General features: G+C 65.0%; 4 protein-coding genes across 4 annotated transcripts; all 4 read left to right on the top strand.

Moving 5' to 3' along the window:
• Positions 1–1,161: 1,161 nt before the first annotated feature.
• Positions 1,162–1,632, top strand: MNEG_9223 (hypothetical protein; the record flags this gene model as incomplete). The annotated part of the gene is made up of 1 exon (XM_014042308.1): positions 1,162–1,632. A coding segment is annotated over one exon (471 nt), but the record flags the coding sequence as incomplete, so codon positions are not given.
• Positions 1,633–2,534: 902 nt separating this feature from the next.
• On the top strand, positions 2,535–3,218 carry MNEG_9222 (hypothetical protein; the record flags this gene model as incomplete). The annotated part of the gene is made up of 1 exon (XM_014042307.1): positions 2,535–3,218. One exon carries the CDS (start codon positions 2,535–2,537, stop codon positions 3,216–3,218), a length of 684 nt encoding a protein of 227 aa, XP_013897761.1.
• Positions 3,219–3,889: 671 nt separating this feature from the next.
• MNEG_9221 (hypothetical protein) lies at positions 3,890–5,278 on the top strand (the record flags this gene model as incomplete). The annotated part of the gene is made up of 4 exons (XM_014042306.1): positions 3,890–3,950; positions 4,170–4,279; positions 4,513–4,767; positions 5,036–5,278. The coding sequence occupies 4 exons, from the start codon at positions 3,890–3,892 to the stop codon at positions 5,276–5,278; spliced, it is 669 nt and encodes a 222-aa protein (XP_013897760.1).
• Positions 5,279–6,340: 1,062 nt separating this feature from the next.
• Positions 6,341–11,087, top strand: MNEG_9220 (DNA mismatch repair protein Msh2; the record flags this gene model as incomplete). The annotated part of the gene is made up of 13 exons (XM_014042305.1): positions 6,341–6,427; positions 6,573–6,605; positions 6,855–6,993; positions 7,180–7,303; positions 7,504–7,653; positions 7,847–8,129; positions 8,438–8,580; positions 8,732–8,864; positions 9,180–9,294; positions 9,489–9,645; positions 9,906–10,041; positions 10,413–10,466; positions 10,951–11,087. Coding segments are annotated over 13 exons (1,691 nt in total), but the record flags the coding sequence as incomplete, so codon positions are not given.
• Positions 11,088–11,599: the final 512 nt, after the last annotated feature.

Raw genomic sequence — 11,599 nt, 5'->3', positions numbered from 1 at the left:
GGGCGAGGGGCCGGGGGACGGCGGGGGCGGGGAGGCGCAGTCCGACGACGGGGAGGTGTACGAAGATGAGGGGGAGTCCGAACAGTCCGAGGCTTCATCTGAAGAGTCCGAGCCGGATTACGAGGTCGAGGACGACGAGTCATCCGACGCCGAGGATGACGGCGGCAGTGGGGAGGGCAGGGTGGAAGCCAATGGAACGACGGGCGGCAGGGCGCCAGCGGCGGCGGCTGTGGGGGTGCCGAGGCTGTCGGTGGCAGCGGAGGCGCTCCCCGACTGGGAGGACCGGTGGGCGCTCGCCTACAAGCTGCGGCTGCTGCCGAAGGCCGGCGCGTTCCCCGTCTTTGAGGGCGCGGGCGTGCCCAAGGAGATGGCCGCCGTCGCTGCGCTGCTGCACGCGGGCGTGCCGGCGTGCAAGCAACTGCTGGCCGTTGTGGAGAAAACAGGGAAGCAGCGGCGGAGAAATGGGGACGCGGGCGGCGCCGGCGGCGGCGGGGGCGCAGCTGCAGGCGCGGACAACAGTTTGGAAGATCTCCAGGTGTGCATTTGGGAAGGATTGGATTGCTCTTGAAACAACCACACGTTGCTCATGACTTGCCAGCTGTTGCAGGCTCCTGGTGGGCAGCCGGCTCGCCCGTTCATGGGCGCACATCATGACCCTGACATACGCTGCGCGTTTGAGGCTCCGCCCCCACGCGCCTGCTCATGTCTGGCACCATCTCCCACAAAGCGCCACCCGCCCGCCCACCATCCCACCGCAGCTCCCCCCCGCCGCGCTGCTCGTGGACACCCTGCGGCTGGCGGCGCGGCTCATGCTGTCGCGCTACACCTGCGGCCTGGAGGAGGACGAGGCGCTGCTGGCGGCCGCCGAGAAGCTGCCGCCGCGGCTGCACGCGGCGGTGCGGGCGCGGGCGGGGGAGAAGCGGTGCCTGCACGCCCTCCTAGAGGTGCGCGTGAGCTTGCTCTTTTTGGGAGGGGGTGGGGGGGTGCGACCTGGAATGGGCGGTGGGGCCGAAGCCGATTGCAGGTGATGTTTGAAACTTGATGGGATTTGCAGGTTGCAGCACAAGAAAGGGGGCGACGTATCTGCACAGGGCTCGCTGCGCCGCCTGAGAGGCCTTGAAACGAGCTGCACCTCATGTGCCCTGCCACCTGCCCTCCCAGTCTCTTGGTGGCAGCGGCTCAGAGGGGCCTTTGCTGGACGCTGTTGCGAGGGAGGCTATTGTAGCTGCAGTTGCTGACCTGGCGGAGCGGCGGCAAGCGGCTGCGGCCGAAGCGGCAGCGCGCAGCAGTGATGAGGACGGCGGCCAGGAGGAGGAGTTGAGCGAGGAGGGCGGCAGCGATGGGAGCAAGGGTAGAGGCGCAGTCGCGGCGGCAGGGGCAGCTGCCGGAAAGAAAAGGCAGCGGGACGCGTGTGGCGGCTGCACGCGCGGGGCCTGCGGCCAAAGCCACGAGGCGGGCGCTGAAGATGAGGAGGCCCCAGAGGAGAGGGAGCGGCGGCGGGGCAAGCGACGAGGTCAGGCGGCTGCTGGCGGCCAGGCGGGCGGCGGCGAGGACGCACACAAGGGTGACCAGCGAGAGGCTCCGCCTGACCCTGCAGCAGCACCGGGATTTAGCTTTGGATTTCAGCTGTAATATGTCATGAGCGTGTTGAACGGCGCAGGCACCACACACAGCAAATTACCAATGGCATGGATTGTGTGCCCTGGCATGTCTCATACATCCAGAAACATACAGGCTCATGGCAGTGCTTGCATTGCGCAGGGGACTGGTAATGTGAAAGTCGAGCCGCTCAGCAGCTCGTTGGCGGCTCGTCGATTTCCCGTCAGCTCCGACGTCCCTGCCGTACTTTTGATTGTTCGAAAGCCGTAAATCTCGTTGTAACATTTAAAATTCTTGTGATTAAGATTTCTGCAGCATCAGCCCCGCGGGGGCCCGGAACTATGAACCAATTCGTGTCGGTGGGCTTTTTAGGACTTCTTTTCGCCCTGGATTTTACAGCAGGTGGGAAGACACGGATTGGATTGGTCTAGGGCCGGCCCGCATGCTTACCCTGCAGTGCTGACAATTCCCGCTCACGTCGCGCAGCTGCTGGTGTCCCAGCTGTGGCTGCATCCCAGCCAGTGGCGAAAGCGGCTGCTGCGATGGCGGCATCAAAGCAGGCACTGAATGCTGCTGCATCACCAGCAAAGTTCAGCCCTGCGCCAATGCTGAGGACCAGTCCTGCACCATCGCCGAAACTCAGTCCTGTCGTGGGTGCAGTACCCAGCACGCTGCCAGCCACCCAGCCCGGCCCCTCAACGTGGACTGCGAGCAGCGGTTGGTTGACGTTTGGGGCGACCTCTGCTGCAGCCATCAAAGCGCCTGTTTCGGCGCCATTGCCCAAGGCAAGCCCAATAGTGGCAAGGGCGAGCCCATCACCTGTGCTGCGAAGCCCCCGCATGACGCAGGCCAGCCCCAGCCCTTGGCCCTCACCTTCGCCCAGGCCAAGCTCAACAGCAACAAAAGCGAGTCCCTCATTGTCGCCCAGCCCGGCAATGGCCAAGGCGAGCCCCTCGATCAGCAAGCCCAGCACAGCGCTACCGAAGGCGAGCCCCTCACCAAGCGCCCGGCCTGCTGTGTCAATCGCCAGCCCTGCACCAAAGCCCAGCCCTGCAGCTGCCAAACCCAGCCTTGCCGTGGCAGCGGCAGCCCCAAGCCTCGTGGCAGCGGCGGACGCCACCCCTTCAATCCGGGCCAGCCCCGCCATTACCCGACCAGCCGTGACGCCGGCAGCACCAGCGCCGGCGGCCCTGGCGCCTAGCGCCGCTCCCGCCAACCCACCCAAGCCCGTCGTCAAGCCCGTGCTCGCAAGCGCGGCCGGCGCGGTCGCGCTCATGCCCGGCCTCAGGTCGGTTGCCGCCAATGCGACCTCGGCCGCCTCTGCCGCGGCGGCCCAGATGGCGCAGCTGCTGGGGCTGCTGCAGACGCCCGAGCAGGTAGTGGCCAATAGCGAGCTCCTGACGGTGCCGGCCGCGCTGCAGGCGGCGCTCGCAAAGCTCGCGGCAGCGGCGCAGGCGCTCGGCGGGGCGCGGATCGCGCTGCCGGCGGCGGTGCAGGCCGAGCTGATGCAATACCTGCGGCTGGCTGGCGGCGCCGGCAAGGATGTGCTGGTGCCGGCGGGGTCAACTGGCGTGGTGTTCTCCCCAGATCTGCTGGCCAGCATCAAGGCCTCACAGTAGTCATGTCTTCACACGAGTGCGATGCGGCGCTACGTCGTAGTCCTGCTAAGTAGTCCAGCAAGATCAATTGTTTGCCAATGATCGCTTGCATGTGACGATCACCCTCTGTGACGGGCGCAGCAGCCTGCGCGCTCTCCGAGCGCAGCTCAAAACTTGGCGCTTTTGGAACCCTAGTTCCTCACCGTTCGCGTCGCAACCAGTCATGTAACAAGAGTCTCACATATATGGAACCCTGCCACTATAGCAAGGGAGATCCCACGACAGCACCTGCACGCAAGCTGCAACGCTAGACCTTCAGTGGGCCACGATGTCAACACCTGCATGTGGGCAAGTGGCTCCCAGTGAGAGTGCACTCCGCAAGCACCCGGTTACCCGTGCGCTGGAACAATTTTTTGCACCCAATCAAGCCAAATTATTGCTCCACAAGCGCGAGGTGAGGAGCAGCCAGCCATCCCGCGGCTGGTGTGCAGTGACTGCACGAAAACGATCGATATGACGGGTTACCCAGCTTCAAGGAAGCCATTACAATGCTTACGCATCGATATAAAGCTCATTTAGCATCTCCACATACTTCATAAGTCGGTACGCCAGTCGTGGTTTCGCTGTAGACCGCGTCATTACTTTTCCCGCGGACCCCTTTGTCAAGGCTTCAGTGAACAGAACCGCATAAAATGAATAGTATGCAGAACCTTGTGGTGCTTGCCGTGCTTGCGGCCGCCGTGGTGCTCCCAGGTGGGTGGTGTTGCTGACTTGCTGTTGAGTGGGCGGTAAAGCTGCGTGAAAGGGCCCAATCTCGGGTGCGACCGTTGGGTTGTCATGTAGCATGCAATGTAACGCAATCATCTTACTACACCAGGCCTCCCCGACGATAAACTCACAGCACCTCGAGCCGAGATGTCCCGGTCTCAACTCACCGAACACCTATCCTGGCGCGTTGCTCGCCCCTTTCAGGTGCCCTTGGGCAGGATGGGCGCACATTAAAGACCTTGAACCCAGGCACTAGGTTGGTGAACGCCCAGTTTCACCTGGACAAGCAGCTCTACAAGGCACAGGTCACCCAGGTGCGTTGGCCGCACCAGCTGGCCCGTGCTTGCAAGCCAGAGTGCCAGAGGGTCCCAGTACCATGCGTGCAAAGCAGCGCCAGTCGAGCAATCGCATTTCCTGCTTGTTTCTCGTCACTACCGGCCCATGCAAGCGGCGGCAAGTCACATGCCCCGCACATCGCCGAAAGCCCTCCTGTCCCTGCTCCCACCGCACGCGGCCCCCCCTCCTCCCCGCCGTCCGGCCCACCCAGGTCGTCGCGCGCGAGAAGGCCATTGGCAAGGTCGGCAAGACCCTCGATAAGGCCGCCGACCGCGAGGCCCACCTGGACCACAAGGTCGACAAGGCCGCCGACCACGCCGCCGCGCTCGCGGCCAGGGCCTCCCAGAGCGGCAGCATCGGCTCCATGAAGCGCGCGGCCCTGGCCGAGATCGACGTGGAGAAGGCCATCCGCTTTGCTGACCGCGAGAAGGCTGAGCTGCAGGCCAAGGTCGACCGCAAGATACAGGTGGGGATTGTGAGGAGGGGGGGGGGCAAATCACACGGCTGGGCTGGGGGTAGAACAGGTTGCGCAACAGGTCATCGTCAGCCAAGAATAGATCACATGGAGCGCAGCGCATTGATACAAGCATAAAAGTCAGGAGCCGTCCGTTCCCTGGCTCAGCCGCCCAGTACAACCCGCCTGCGCTGTATTGGGCATCGAATGCTGCACGAACAAGCTTGCTGCGGTCGCTGCAACTCACGCCCCGCCCACATTGCCCTGGTTCGTCAAACAGAACACCATTGACTGGCAGGCCAAGAAGGAGGACAAGGCCGCGCAGCGCGTGGACAAGGCCCAGGTGCGCCTGGACAAGGCCCAGGTCCGCTTCGACGCCTTCCTCGGCCGCAAGAGCGGCGGCTTCGGCGGCCTGCAGCTGCCCCAGCTGGGCGGCTTCGGTGGTGGCGATGATGGCGCGCAGGCGGGCGCAATTGGCGGCATGCAGCCCGGCGGTGTGCCCAACCTGCCGTTTCTCCCTTGAACATGCCTTGAAAGATCTCCGGCGCCTGTTTGCGCTCCATGCCATTTGATGTACCGATCTTGACCCCCGGGACGTTGCAGAACCTGCGGGTGCAGTGCGACCATTTGCGGCTTTCATGTACAGCCACACTGAACTTACAACAGCTGCAGAAATGCAGCCATGGGAGCCCAGATTTGGCGTCCTACTCACCTTTTCTGTCAAAGTCCTTGAAAGCAGCCACACATCTGTGTGTGTGGCTGCTTGCAAAGAATACATGTACGGGTCGCCGCAAAGCGACACCTTGATACATAAGGACAAACAATATGATCCCCGAAGGGACTCGCAAACCCACGCTCGAGCAACCGCCGCTGCAACGCGCGCGACTCGTTTACAATCGAATGTGTGGGCCGCGGCGACGCGGCCCGGTCGGCCCTATGGCTGCAGTCCTGTGACACACGCCCTCGGCGGCCACGTCTCGTCCATGAGCTCGTTTGAACCTCTCTCCAGGCTGTGTAACGCTGACCTGCAAGCTGATCATGTAGATGATGCACAGGCCAGCGCACTGCTTTTACCTTGCCGTCAGCAGCAACACATAAATCATGATCAGATGCGACTGCACCCAAAAAGGAGCGGTGCATGCACTGTAGCAATCAAAGTGGTGTGGTACCAGCGTCGTGCAGTCTACACCCACCCGACAATTTTTCAACTTCTATCGGAGTTCTGGTAATCTTGATTAGAGGTGCCCAGCAACCCTTTGGTGCATCGTGCTTGACCCTTGTGCACTCTCCATGGGTGCAGCCACGACAGATGTCGGCACCTGGTGTGTGAGGACTCGCACGAGCACGACGCTGCTGGGGCCATTCCATCTCACAACTGGCAGTGCATTCGCTGACTCGTACATCATAAAACTTAGCCTGTTTTTGACAGGCGCGCGAGTGCCAGGCCGGCATCATTCAAACACATTGATCCTCCCGCTTGATCTGAGGCGTCCCTGGGTAGTGTCCACCTTAGTGAAGAAATTATATGCACGTCTTGATCGCATTCGAGGTACAATCGGCGCTTGTCTAAGATCAAAGGCTGAGGATGGCTGCCAAAACGGACGCCCCCGAGCTCACGCTTGATGCCAACTCGCAAACCGGGTTTTTCAAGTGGTTCAAGAGCCTCGATCAGGTGCGCGCCCGCTGGCGGCACGGGCGCGCTGTGCCCGACATGGCCAAGCGGCGGAGCATGCTGCGCTCAGATTCAGTGATTTGGCGGCGACCTATCACAACCGAGCTGTTGGGTCAACCTCTCTGTCAATGCGAACGAACTGCAGGACCCCAAACTCCTGCGGTTCTTTGACAGGAAGGTATGTGAGCGGCCTTGGCCCGGCACAAACAATGCGGCCGCAGGGTGGCGGGTGGCGCCTCGCTGCATGGCAATGCCGAAGGCCTCAAGCTGCACGGGCCCATGCGAGAAATTGTGTGCACCGCCCACACCAGCTGAAGCGCCGACCAGCGCCAAGTTTGTGGCCATCGTCGCCCCGCCATGTGTACCCTGCAAGCCGCATCTCACCCGGCCGCACCCTTCTGCTGACCCGACTACCATCGGGCCCCAGGGCTTCTATTCCTGCCATGGAGAAAACGCGCTGTTTGTGGCGCGCACCTTTTACCGCACCACAGCCGTCGTCAAGTACCTGGGGGCGGCCGGCGGCGGCGCGGGCGGCGGCGCCGGGACGCCGCCCCCAGGGGCCGCGGGTGCGCACCCCCTCTTGATTTTGCACGCATCGCTGCTCTGCTGCCAGCCCGTCCCCCGGGTGCAAGGCAGATGGGGCGCAACGTTGGCGTTGTTTCTGTACCTGGAGGTGTGACGCATGCACAGCAGCGCATGCACAGCAGCACATGCGCCGTCCGGCCCCGTCACCCCCTCCAACACTCCCGCAGGCCTGCCGTCGGTGACGCTCAACCGCCAGCTGTTTGAGGGCGCTCTGAGGGACCTGCTGCTGGAGGGCGGCCAGCACAGCGTTGAGCTGTGGGACGGATACGGCGCGCACTGGAAGGTCGCAAAGTGGGCGGGGGCGACGAGGGGGGGCCGGCGGCGGGGCGGGCTTTGCCGGGCTAGTGCATCCCCCCACGAGCCTCTGCAACACACTCTCGGGGCCGACGAGTGGGGCGTCTGCCGCATGCTTCAAGCGCCGCATTTGCGGCGGCTTGAGCAACGGCTTTGCCCGCATTTATGCCTTGTGAACGCCCGCTCGACACTTCCAGGAGCGCGTCCCCCGGACGGCTGTCGGCCTTTGAGGATGAGCTGTTCAGGGGCGGAGAGGCGGCCGACGCGCCGCTGGTGGCAGCGGTAGCGCTGGGGTACTCGGAGGGGCAGAGGACGGTGGGCGCAGCATTCCTCGACCCGGGAAACAGGTGCGGCACGCCGCGCGGCGCCTGGTGGCGGGAGGGCTGAAAAGAGTCCCGCAGCGGGCCTGCTAGTGGTTGGCCTCAAGTCCTTGCCAACACCACGTCTCACGCAGGACGTCCTCATCTCTCTGTAGACCCACTAATATACGCACCACCCCGCGCCCCTCAAACCCGCGACGCCGGCGCCTGTGCTCGGAAGGCGCCTCGGCGCCTGCCAGTTTGTCGACGACGAGCACTTCTGCTCCCTGGAGGCCCTGCTCGTGCAGCTGGGGGCGCGCGAGGTCGTCATACAAAAGCCGGCCGACGGCGAAAAGTCCGACAAGGGCGGCGGCGGCGGCGGCGCGCCGGGTGCGGCGGGTGCAGGCGCAGACGCGCGGCGGCTGGCGGATGTGCTGGACCGTGTGGGGGCGATGGGCAGCGAGCGGCCGCGGGCGCTGTTTGCGGCGAAGCACCTGGAGCAGGACTTGGGGAAGCTGCTCAAGGTGGGTGTGGGCGGACCTTTGTGTTTGTGAATGTGTTTGTGAATGTTTTTGTAAACGTGCGAGTGGGAGCACGCTTGCGAGCATTTGTGTGTGAATGTGTGTTTGTGTGTGTGCACGCGAGCGCGCATGCATGAGAAGCTGCTAGGGTCTGTATGTTTGCTCGTGGCATGCGGATGTGGCGCGGCGTGTGCGCCAGCCAGCACCGTGTCTCCCGAGGCCACCTGCCGACCATACCCCGCAGTCGACCCTCACCCACGACCCCACCAACCTGCCCACCTTGGTGGTTCTTCGTCATTCTTTGCCGCCAGAGCGAGACCATAGAGCAGCACCGCGATGTCCTGGAGCGCCCCCAGGCCTGCGCCGCGCTGTCCGCGCTGCTGGCCTTCACGGAGCTCACGGCCGACGCGGCCGCGCTGGGCAAGCACACGCTGGCCCTGCACGACCCCGGCAGGTGCGGGCCAGGGGGGGCGGCGCTCGCTCCAGGGCCGGCCCGTTGGCGGGCTGGCCGGGCTTGCGTGGGGGAACGTTCCTGAAGCTGTTGTCGGGTTGGCGCGCCCCTTGCGGCCCCTGAGGGCGCGGCGCACCCCCGCCCCGCGGCGCAGGTTCATGCGCCTGGACGCGGCGGCGCAGCGCGCGCTGCACGTTTTCCCGGCGCGCGGAGACGCAAACGGCACATTCAGCCTGTACGGCCTCATGTGCCGGGCGCGCACCGCCATGGGCAAGCGGCGGCTAAAGGTGGGCGCACAGGAGGGTGGCCTTGTCCAGGGCCTCGTCCCTTGGGGGACACGTGCGGGGTGGCGCGCGTGGCCCCCAGCAAGCTTGCTTCGGCAAGCCAGTCACCCGGAAACAAGGTGACGCGCCGCCGTCTCGCTCCCGGCCAAGAGAGTTTTTCTTGGCTCCCGCTCCCCTGGGCCCGGCGGTCGATCAACTTGCGCCGCACCCAGCGCACTGCAACCGGCGGCCGCTAGCTGCGGCACGCTGCGCCCCCGCACTCACACCTCCGGCGTGCGCCGCCCCCGCCCCCTGCGCCGGCCCCGCCGCCGCGAGCAGGTGTGGCTCAAGCAGCCGCTGGTGAACGCCGCCGACATCGCGGCGCGCCTGGACGTCGTCGAGGCACTCGCGGGCGACGCCACACTGCGCGACGGCGTGCGCGACGCGCTGCGCGGTGAGGCGCGCCGCGGCGGGGCCAGGCCCCCGTCGCTCACCCCAGCGGACCTCGCTCGCCGCGTGCCCCCTCACGCGTAGCCTCACCATGCCACAGCGGCAAGCCGAGCGCGCGCCCCGCGGGGCTCGCCTCGACCCGAACGGCCTCCCGACCGCGTCCCCCTCACCCCGGAGCATTCCTTTGTTGAACCCCAGGCATGCCGGACATCGAGCGGCTGACCCGCAAGCTGGAGGCGGGGCGCATCAGCCTGTCGGAGCTGTGCCAGCTGTACCGCGCGTCGAGCGCGCTGCCGCGGCTGGAGGACGCGCTGCGGTGCCACGAGGGGCCCGCGGCCGCGCTGCTGGCGGAGCGGTGCGCGGCGGGCGCCCCGTGTCTCCTAGTGCTGTGACCCCCCTTGCCTTGGGCGCCTGCCCGCCGCTCAGTCTTTGCGGGCGAGCCGCGCTGTCTGCCGACGCCCAGGGCTGGCAGGCGCAGGCGGCGCCGCGCACTGCCACCACATCCCTGCCCTGCAAATCCGGCCTCGGTATCATTTCCCACAGCCCTGCACACCCATGGTTTGCCATATCCATCATCCGCCTCAAAACAACACCCTCGCACCCGCCGTGCCGCAGGTTTGCGTCCCCCCTGGCCGCCGCCCATGACGACGAGCACCTGTCAAAGTTTGAGATGCTGCTGGAGGCGTCCATAGATCTGGACAGGGTGCCCGAGGAGTACGTCATCTCCGCCAGCTACGACCCCAAGCTGCAGGTGCGAAGACGGGAGAGGGCTGCTGGTCGCCGCCCGCGCTCGAGCGACGACCTAGGTGGTTGAGGGTCCGGACTCAAACTGCGTTATGCGGAAGCCGCCCTCAGGCGGCTGCTGCGGCCCGCTGGGCGAGTGCGGGCGGGGGGAGCGGCCACCTGGCGGGCGCGCTAGTCCCGCGAGCACCGGTCTCTGGGCAGTGGTTGTGCGGGCCGGGGCGATGGGTTTCGTGAGGTCCAAATTGCCTGCCATGCAGGTGGGCCCGCCCCTCCTGACTGTCCTAATTCCTCTGTCACACCTCCCGATACACACACACACTCAAACACACACACGCACACACACACACACTCAAACACACACGCGCGCGCACCCGCCAGGCCCTGAGGGAGCAGAAGGACGCGGTGGAGGACGACATCCAGGCCATTGCCACGGTGGGTGGGTGTGGGTGTGGGTGTGGGGGAGGGGGTTTGCAACTCGCCGGGCTGCATCGACAAAGAGCCGCGGGTGGTTGACGGGTGCCTTTTGCGCAAGAGGAGCCAATCACCGCCACCGATGGTGGCGTCCTCCTTCCCTCAGTCCCCTCACATCAACCCCATCCCGCCCTGTGCCCCCCCCCCAACACACACAAACACAACAACAAACACACACTTACATGTGTAAACCATGTGTAAACCAAAGTTCACACACACACACATGGCCTATGCGCAATCGCACGTGTGCGTCCACCGACTCACACACACACACACTCTCCCTCTTTTCCACAAACACACATGCGCGCGCGCACTCACACACACTCGAACACCCACAAGCTCTCACTCCACCAGCAACACAGGCCTGCTGGCGCATCCGCACCCACATGCAAACCCAAAAGCCCACACCCCATTCATCCCCACCCAACCCCTCCCCCCCTCCCAGGCTGTCGCCAAGGACCTGGGCCTGGTGCTGGACAAGACCATCAAGCTGGAGTGGCACAAGGCCGCCAACACGCGCACCCGCTGCCTGCGCATCACGCAGAAGGAGGAGAAGGCCGTGCGCAGCAGGCTGCAGGCAAAGTGAGGGGGGCGGCCAAGTGCTCAGCACACGCGTGTGTGAGCGCCGTGCATGGTTGCCCCCGCAAAAATGGGCTCCTCTTCTGCATGGAATCGTTGCAAGCATCTGGCCTGGCTCGCCAGCCCCAACCTTCAATCTCGCGGCACTTGATTGACTGCATTCTTGCCCACCGCGAGCGTGCCGCACCTGTGCATGCCTGCACAACCACCATGCACCCGTTGCCTCCTCCCGCCCTCAACCCCCCACGTGCGCAAGTGCAAACATGCATGCAACGCCCATCAAGTCGCAACCATCTTTCCGCCCACATACCACCTTGCCCGCGCCCTTGTCCCCCACCCCCCAACACGCCCCCTCACCGCGCGACGCGCTCCGTCCCCGCCACCCTGTCCCGCGGGTGCGGCAGGTACAAGCTGCTGGAGACCCGCAAGGACGGCACCAAGTTCACCAACAACGCACTGCGGGACGCCGCGGAGCGGCTGGGGGCGGCGGCCGGGAAGTATGAGGACCTGCAGAG

This window comes from Monoraphidium neglectum, assembly GCF_000611645.1.
Source record: "Monoraphidium neglectum strain SAG 48.87 unplaced genomic scaffold scaffold01860, whole genome shotgun sequence".
Taxonomy (NCBI): Eukaryota; Viridiplantae; Chlorophyta; class Chlorophyceae; order Sphaeropleales; family Selenastraceae; genus Monoraphidium; species Monoraphidium neglectum.
Note: the sequence above shows the minus strand (reverse complement) of the source record. Positions and strands in the feature narration are given on the sequence as shown.